Genomic DNA, 9,874 nt, shown 5'->3' with positions numbered 1-9,874 from the left:
CGGTAATTTTAGGCATCTTGTGGGCATAGTTAAACATTGTATTTGAATGGTGGTAATTGAATGGTGTCTGAGTATTTAATTGTTCTACAATAAAAAAAGGACCTGGGTAGCCTTCACAAATGTAATATATTAGGTAGAGTAGAGAGGTGAAACTGCCAAAATGTGTATATTCAGCACTATAGTGATATTTTGAAAGTAATTTAGTCTTTTGTATATTTTAGATCATAAACTTCTTTATCTGAATGTATTTTAGAGATTATCTTCTATTATATTCTATTGCATGTGAGGTAGGTACAGTTCAGTGGTGTAGAATTTGAGATACATATTTAAAATAACCTCTCTCCCTCTGTCTGCTTCTCTTTATTTTTTCTGATCCCGCTCCCTGTGTTTCCCTCATTCCCATTTTCTCTAAAATGTTCCTATATTCTTACAGTACTTTAAATTCTATTAAACTCAATCAGAAACAGACCTTTGTTACCTAAGACTGATGCAAACACAAGGTACATTATTTGATTTTTCTTACATTACATATCAATGATACTACTTTTAGTGATAATGTGAAACTGAATTGGTGTATGTCAATCTTAATGAGTACATCATTTATTAAAGAGTTGTATATAAAATCCCATAGTTATATCTTTTAACATGATCAATTCATCTCCTGCCCCCTTTATTTTTTTTGAAGATACCTCCAAAAAGTTGCTAAATGCTTGGTCTTGATAGGAACCATGTGTTATCAAAGGATGGAACAGAAAAATGGAAGTTCTTTCACTGGCTTTGTCCTGCTGGCTTTCTCTGACAGGCCTCAACTGGAGCTGGTCCTCTTTGTGGTTCTTTTGATCTTCTATATCTTCACTTTGCTGGGAAACACAACCATCATCGCATTGTCCCACCTGGAACCACATCTTCACACCCCTATGTACTTTTTCCTCTCCAACCTCAGCTTTCTGGACCTGTGTTACACTACCAGCATTATTCCGCAGCTCCTGGTCAATCTCAGTGGAGCTGACAAGTGTGTCTCCTTTGCTGGTTGTGTAGTTCAGCTGTACATCTCTCTAGGATTGGGATGCACCGAATGCATTCTCTTAGGAGTTATGGCATTTGACCGTTATGTAGCTGTTTGCAGGCCCCTTCATTACACAGTAATCATGCCTCCCCGTGTCTGTGCCCTGATGGCTTCTGCTTCATGGTTTATTGGTTTTGCCAACTCCTTATTGCAGACAGTCCTCATCTTCCTTTTACCACTTTGTGGGAGGAATAAACTAGACCACTTCCTTTGTGAGATTCCTGCATTGCTCAAACTTGCCTGTGTTGACACCACTATGAATGAGTCTGAGCTCTTCTTTGCCAGTGTTATCATTCTTCTCATACCTGTTGCATTAATTATCCTCTCCTATGGTGGGATTGTCAGGGCCATCTCAAGAATAAAGTCTGCAACAGGGCAGAGAAAAGCATTTGGGACATGTGGATCCCACCTCACAGTGGTCACTCTGTTCTATGGCACAGCCATCTATGCTTATCTCCAGCCCAGCAACAACTACTCTCAGGATCAGGGCAAGTTCATAGCTCTCTTCTACACCATCATTACTCCCATGATCAACCCCCTCATATATACTCTGCGGAACAAGGATGTGAAGGGAGCAATGAGGAAGGTGCTTTGGAAGGACTATGACTCCAGATAATGGGGTAAGGAGGATGTTTTAATGAAAGGACTTGAATACCAGAGTCCTTAAGATGTTTGTGCTCTCCACGTATCATCCAAAATTTCTCATGACAACCTTCAAGGAAATTTCTTTACGTCATTCTCCTATGAAAATGAATGTTCCAAATCTTAGTTCATGACTTCATTCCAGTCTTTAGAGATGCTGATTCAGTGTTTGTAGATCATCTGCATTATATTTATTATTTTTAAAAGCTCTACAGGATTTTCTTATTTGCATCCCCATTTGGGAACATTATTCCATTTCTATTCACAAAAGGACCTTTAAGTATGTACCATAAAGACACAGTCAAATAAGACCATAAAACCAGTGGAACACAGTAAGAAATATTAACATTTTAGCATTTTCTAGCAATCGTAGAGGGCTATCACTTATTCTTGCATTTTGGTGATGGCTATATTACAAAGTCCATAGGTTTACTGTATCAGAGCTTTTCACAGAAATAGGTGGGGAAACTGTGAGTAAAACAAGCTTTAAGCTCAAAGAAAAACCTGCTAATATCAATCCTGATAAAGCCATTCCGAAATTAGGTCCTACTGTGACCTCACCAGCATGGCGGCCGTATTATGTAGCATTCATTGCATTGAAGGCTGTACAAGGATCCCTGGGTGAAGGATGTGATGTAACACTGCCAATAACAATGGCAGCCCTTAGCTGATAATAACATCAGGCAGTGCTTACATATAATTTCGTACGTAGTCAGAGAAACATCGATGTAAGTTATGGCAGTTGGTTAATTTTAATTTTTGCAAGCCACCTTTTTCCTTTCTCAGAATGGCTTTTGAGGACATTATCTCATCTGAATAGTACAAGACCCAAGTCCTGTTTCATAGTCTACACATTTCACCTATAGTAATGCAGCAAAAGTTTCAAAGGGTAGAATATGTTTAGATTTCTCTGTTCATACTATTTTATAAATTCTTTGACTCAGGCATCTATTAGTTACGGCCTTTGTATCTCACATCTGGCAAAGCCCCATATAATTTGAATTCAGTGGCATATTATAAAAATATCCGAAGTGGCCCTTTATTCCCAGGAATCCTCGTGTTGTGTAGAAGCTTACTCAGATTCATCTGGAGGAAATTTAAGTAAAGTGCATATTAATTTTTAAAAATCTCTTTATGTCTAAGCTTTACAAATAGCCATCTCTTTATGAAATAACTGTCATGCAATTCTCAATTATGTAATAAGTGTAAACTTTCCAGAAAAATTGAATCTGCTATTCTAGCTCTTAGATTTCCACTCAGGCTCAGTTTACAGTGTAAATTTGATTCGGGGTATGGATCCTGTTTTTTGGTATATATTCAGTGTCATGAACAGTATATTTTTACACGGAGGTTGGAGCTTTGACAATGTTATAATCACAGAAACATTTCGTAAATGTAGATTTACAACATGTAGCACAGTGCGGGTAAAAACATGTATGTATTTGGTTGGAGACATAAGCATAACAATTCTCATACATTTCCCTCTCCTGACAGCTAAACCTCCTCCTCCTTGAATCCCCTCAGTTGTTCATTCTCACGACAAGTGATCTTGCAAGAGACACAGGTTGGCGACCTGGAAATGACAGCTAGGGCAAATTATACGCATGGTCAAGATTCTATCTATGTCCCCAATGGCATCACAGTATTCACACCTGAAATCAACACTTGGGAAACCACGTATTTTGACACCATAGTAATGCTTAATGTATACCAGTATAAAAACAGTTTTGGAATAGTATTTACCCACAATGGTGACAAATTTCCCACTTTCTATGATCATTCAACAACCCTCTGATAGTTATACTCAAATGGTCCCTTTAAAGTTTCACAAATGAAATTTCTTTGATTCAGAAAACCTCAAGGCCTCATGTAGCCAGAGAGACTGTTTTTCTGACTAGCAACTCCTTCTCTGCTCTTAAGGACACATGAAACGCTGCCACAAAATGGATTTATTTTCTTTAAGCAAACGTTTGAATGGCATTTGAATAGTTAAATTACTTGGGAATAAATTACAGATGAGAAATATTTCTGGGTCCATGCTAAAATAAAAAAAAATTACTTAAGAGACCAAACACAACAAATTCTGTATTGTGCTGTAACATTTTTCAAATGAGATCTAGGAACTCTATCTTCTCAAGCTCTCCATGCTTGTCAACTGCCAAAATTATCTGGACTGTTTCCTTTTGAATCCTCACCAACAACAGTGGAAAGGCTGCAGCAGTCATACCTAGGGCTTGGCCAAATTATTTTATCCCATCTGTGTTGAGCATCCGGAGTTCAGGACTAACATTATACCCTAGAGCAATTCATAGACTCTTCCAGCTCTTTCATCCTCTGAGGAACACAGGGTGCACACCACCAGCTCAGGTGATGAGCGATCACTGAGACCCAAAACGTCAATCAGGCTGGCGTAAAACAGAATTTTTAACCGGCATAAAATATCCTAACAATAGCAAAGGATACAAACAGGAGCACCAACACATGCAATATCTATGGGGCCCCAATGCAGTCAGCCACAGCTTCCTAAGTTTTCCTTTCTACAGTGGAATTCAATATTTTCTTTTTTGGAATGTGGGGCACTAACTTGTGTGGTACAAGTCAGCACAGAGAAGGCTTGGGAGTTTCTCAGTTTATAGTGTCCCCATCATTGTAGCGTTGCTCTGGATTTAGGACTAACTTTTATTCATTAGTATAATTGCAGCCCACGTGCTGTAATTTTACTACATTCTAAACAGATCCTATGCATCCTGCTGTGAACAAACTTTTGGGACTCTTCTCCCTGGTCTAACAGGTGAAGCTAGTAAGCAAGCTGCATATGCTTAAAGTCAGTACAAAAATCTATGTTGTACTATGAAGCAGCCGGGTAGGCTATCCTACTCCTGTCTTAGAATGCCCTTAGCTGGAGCTGGCCCGGAGGCGTAGTGGTTAAGTTTGCATGTTTTGCTTTGGTGGCCTGGGGTTTGTGGGTTCAGATCCCAGACATGGACCTACACACCACTCAACAACAGCCACGCTGTGACTGTGTCCTATAAATAAAGTAGAGAAAGACTGGCACAGATGTTACCTCAGTGACAATCTTCCTCACCAAAGAAAAAAAAGAAGAGAAAAGAAAAGAATGACCTTGTAATATAGTTGAGAGCTTTCTTCCATCTTTTTACTGTAGTATCATATTTCAAAACTTGATATGGCAGACATTGGGAACCACCCATATGGGAAATTCTTGGAAGTGTGGTGGCTGTTCACTGCTGAATTTAGTCAAACATGTAAAGAAGAATATCAATCCTACTCAAACTTTTTTGAAAAATAAAACAGGAGTGAACATTTGCAAATACATTTTATGACACCAACATTACCCTGCTTCTCTGCTTTTGGATTTCTGTAGTTATCACTAGATAAATGGATAAATAGCCCAAATGGGGAAAGGGAAAAGCAAAAGGCTCAGAAACAAAGGGAAAGAGAGAAGACAAAATTCTTACAAGCTCAAAACCTCAGAATGCATTGAAGTAATTACAATTAAAACATAGTGCCAGACTACAAAGCAAGCATGTTGTTTAATTATTATTTACTGAAAAACAATTCACTTTTTGAAAGCACTTTCACATACATGGTCATCTTACACAAAAAGTGGGACATATTAAGTATAGAAAGCTATATTTTCACCAAAAGCAATGGTAACAATCTGATAGCTTTCTGTTCAGTACAACATCCAGTCCTTCATCTCCCTCCTGTGCAGGATGAACCCTGGAGGTTCTCATGTAAGCAGAGTTTTCATGGACTGGAGCTGTACACTCCCATTGCCTCTATGAGTTTTTTGAAAGATTTCGAAAAGTTTCATCTTTGTGGGTATTTTCTGGAACCTAAAGGAAATTAGGTAATGTCATCTCATCTGCAAATAGTGACAGTTTTACTCGTTCCTTACTGATTCAGATGCATTTTTTCCTCTTAATTGCTCTGGCTAGGACGTCCACTACTATGTTGAATAGAAGTGGTAAGGGTGGGCATCCTTGTCTTCTTCCTGATTTTAGAGGAAAAGTTTTCAGCTTTTCACCACTAACTATGATATTAGCTGTGGCCTTCTCCTATGTATCCTTTATTATATTGAGATACCTTCCCTCTGTACCCACGTTGCTGAAAGTTTTATCATAAATGCATGTTGAATTCTAGTCAAATGCTTTTTCTGCATCTATAGAGATGACCATATGATTTTTATCCTTCATTCTGTTAATGTGATATATCACATTGGTTGATTTATGCGTATTGAACCACGCTTACATCCCTGGAATAAATCCCATTTGATCATGATGTATGATCCATTTAATGTATCGTTGAATTCAGTGTGCTAATATTTTGTTGACAGTTTTGATCTGTGTTCTTCCAGGGGAAGATTTGTCTTCTCTATCTTTACCTTTGTTTCTGAGCTTTACCCTTTTCCCTTTCCCCATTTGGGCTCTTTATCCATTTATCTAGTGGAAACCACAGAAATCCAAAAGCAGGGCAGCTTTTGGGTGGCAGCATTTCACTTAGGAAGTGTGGACATTTCCCCCTACTTATCTCAGATAGGGGACAAGCAGTGAGGAAGAGATCTGAGAGCTCGGAATATTTCAGAGACCAGAAATAGCCTGTGCAAGCATTTACTGAGGTCGTGGCAATTGAGATATGTCAGATGAAAGCCTGTCCTATGTCTAGCTCTACAGAGAGGATGGTGTCCCGGAACCTGGTGGAGAAGCGTTCCTGTTCTTTCCTTTTGCATTGAAGTTGCTTTTCCTTAAGGTTATTTGTGATTGTTCCTTGATGTATTTCTTTTAGTCCACCTGATTCCTTACAAATCCCTAATAATTTTTCCTTTTTGCCTAAACTTAGCTTTTCCAAATGTGATGTTATCAACCATACTCATCCTCTAAAAAGTACTCCTAATCATTTATATTATTTTTATGTCACCCTTTTGTTTCCTGCTTTCTAATTGTTGTAAGTATCATATTGGGTCCTATGTGTTGTTCCTTATGTCCTCTTGCTTTCTCTCTCTCTGTCTCTTTCTCTCTCTATATATCTGTATAAAAATATGGCCAGTTTAGAGAATAATTAATAAGGGAATTGTCATAATATCACCATCCTTGTTAAGAACTAGAACCTGGACAGTACCTTGGACAGCCTCTCCCCAATCGCATCCTTTCCTCTCCCCTTGATTTTGTTATGATCAGGCTTTCGATATTCTTTTTAGTTTTGACTATAATTTTTTTTAGGAAGGTCAGCCCTGAGCTAACATCTGCTGCCAGTCCTTCTCTTTTTGCTGAGGAAGATTGGCCCTGAGCTAACACCTGTACCCATCCTCTTCCGTTTTCTATGTGGGCCACCTGCCACAGCATGGCTTGATAAGCGATGTGTAGGTCTAGGCCCAGGATCTGGGCTGGTGAGCCTCCGGGCCACTGAAGCCGAGGGCACGAGCTTAACCGCTGTGCTGGCCCCTTGACTACAATATTTTACTATAGCTGTAGTTTTACCACCTACGTTTGCATTCATAAACAACAGTTTTTTTTTTTAACCTGTTTTTGAACTTAATCTGGAAGCATTGACTACTTTGTGATCTTCATCTTTTGCTCAGTATTTCTCTGAGGACGTCATTTTGATTTGTCTAGCTGTAGTTTTTTCACATTTGTTATTGCATAGTTATATCAGTTACATCAGTAGGCCACAATTTTCCCACTTTACTGTTGATGAACATTTGGATTGTTTCCAGGTTTTGGTTAATACAAATAATGCTGCTATGAGCATTCTTATACATGTCTCTGTCTCGAGTCACATGGCCAAGAATTACTCTAGAGAATATTTAACCTAGTAATGTTAATTGCAGGTTAGCATTCCCAGATAATGTCAAACTATTATCAAAGTAATTCTACCAATTAATACTTGCAGCAGCAAGAGTGAATTGGGAAGAAAAGTGTCAATAGCAGGTCTGTAATTCCCTCCCTCCCCTGGACACCTTAAGCAGTATTAGTCTTGCCTCGTCCTCCTTATAAATATCATATGGGATTTAACTAGTAGGGAGATATCTGAGAAAATCTAACCTAAGAATTTTTTAGTAGGAAATAGATAATTTACCTCTCTATGCTGAAGTTTATAAATAAAACTGGAGTTTATGGATATATGGGAAACAGTTGACTATAGAATGGAAGTTAATCACTGAAGCTCTCTATACTTGTGTGACTAATGGCATATAAAAACCAGGATGTTTCAAACTTCAATGGCTTTCTCTGAGCCAGCTTATGCTGCTACTTAGCAGTTGTCTATTACTCTGAAACCAAATGTGTTCCAGTCTGAAAGAAGAGACTTTTTTTTTTGAAGTTGCATTTTATATTTAGGGCCCAAACTTGTCAAACTCAGATGGTATTTATGCTTGCCTTTTGCCTGTATAGTCAAGTGAAGACAAGTTGTTTTGAAATAAATTAATTGATCTTCAAACTTGACTTCAACAGCCAAAGCACCCCTCATAATGCTCCATTTTTCTTTAGTGATTATTTATAACTATCCTGGTATACTCTAAATCATTTGAAATGTAAATGCAAAGACTAGTTGAATTCAAACAAACCATGTAAGTTTCATTAAAAAATCAATAATTTTTCTTTTTATTGTTTGTGTGAACCCTTAAAACTTTTGGATATAAACTGAACAATGGTGTAGAGGATGTGAGATTTTATTCTTTAGCCTATGTGAAGTTTGGTAATAAATGTAGTGGTTGTCCTCCATTATAGTCCCTAACCTTATAGATCCTTATATTCCTAAGCTTAAAGATTAGAATGTGCCCAATTGTTAGCTCTGTGATCCTTTGTAAGTTGGTTATGAACGGAATTAAGAAATTAATTTACATATTTACATTTAAAATTGAGAAACTGAATAAATTTTTATTTATATATTTGTATGTTTATATGTAAAATTATTTTGCAATTCGAGAAAAACAATCTTAAGTTTTTGTAAAACATCTAAGTCACTCAAAGATGAAAGCAAAAGTAATTGGTGGGGGAGGGAAGCCTGGTGGTGTAGTGGTTAAGTGCGTGATCTGCTTCAGCGGAAGGGGTTTGCAGGTGTGGATCCAGCACGCCTCTCAAGCCATGCTGTGGCGGCATCCCACATAAAACAGAGGAAGATTGGCACAGATGTTAGCTCAGTGACAAACTTCCTCAAGCAAAAAGAGGAAGATTGGGAACAGATGTTAGCTCAGGACCAATCTTCCACACACGCACAAAGAAAAAGTAATTACAGAGGGATCTAGAGAGTTATCTGTCCTCTGTTAAATACATGAAATGAATAAAAGAGACAGATTAAGCATGCTCTAGCATCTTCCTTGATATTCACTTTCCCCGAGGGTTGTCATCTCTGAACATCTGGGGGACATCAGCCAATCAACAGTACAGGACATACATTCCCCAGAGACTTCAGCCAGGTAGACAGATTTGGTTCACCATCTGTGCTAGACCCGTCACAGGACAGTTTCACACCATCTTCTCATGTTGCTCTTAAGGTCTCACTGACACATAGCCAGGTCATTGTATTTGGGAAATAATACTGAAATTTAGAAATTGCCTTTCTTTGTCTTTCTACCACCCAGAGGTAGAAAGCAGATCTCTAGTACCATGTGAAGATATATGAAGTCATGAGAAAGAATCCCCTTGTTTCAGAAAAATTTCTGGATAATCCAATGCTGGTATAATGAATCGTGGCACTCACTCCACATAACCTACTTCCTGATTCTACATATCCAAGTTCCAACCCTAGTACTCTATGAAAGGACTCCTTTGTATGAATGCTATTGGTGCCTTGCTCAGATCCTTTTTATTGGGCTGGAGCCTCCATCCATCCCTTACTTGTTATAAGTATTGACTGCTAGATTCACAGCCATTCCCTTTTTCAGAGAATTGCTGTCAGCTGAAAAGGAGCCTCATTGCCAGGAGGTCTCTGCAACCTGGTCAGGGCAGCTCACAACAAATGACCCTTGGGATATACAAAAGGGTGCCCTTGCCTTGAGATGAGAACAATTCTGCTGCAATTCATGCTCCAGAGGTGTGCTGTCCAATACAGTAGTAACTAGCCACATGTAGCTATTTAAATTTAAATTAATTAAAATCAAATAAAATTTAAAATTCAGTTTCTTAGCTATCACATTGCAAATGCTCA

At 38.3% G+C, this 9,874-nt stretch overlaps 1 protein-coding gene across 1 annotated transcript; it reads left to right on the top strand.

The window, feature by feature from the left end:
• Positions 1-728: 728 nt before the first annotated feature.
• OR2B8 (olfactory receptor family 2 subfamily B member 8) lies at positions 729-1,682 on the top strand. Its single transcript, NM_001391153.1, has one exon. The coding sequence runs from the start codon at positions 729-731 to the stop codon at positions 1,680-1,682; it is 954 nt and encodes a 317-aa protein (NP_001378082.1).
• Positions 1,683-9,874: the final 8,192 nt, after the last annotated feature.

Source organism: Equus caballus, chromosome 20 (assembly GCF_041296265.1).
Source record: "Equus caballus isolate H_3958 breed thoroughbred chromosome 20, TB-T2T, whole genome shotgun sequence".
Taxonomy (NCBI): Eukaryota; Metazoa; Chordata; class Mammalia; order Perissodactyla; family Equidae; genus Equus; species Equus caballus.
Note: the sequence above shows the minus strand (reverse complement) of the source record. Positions and strands in the feature narration are given on the sequence as shown.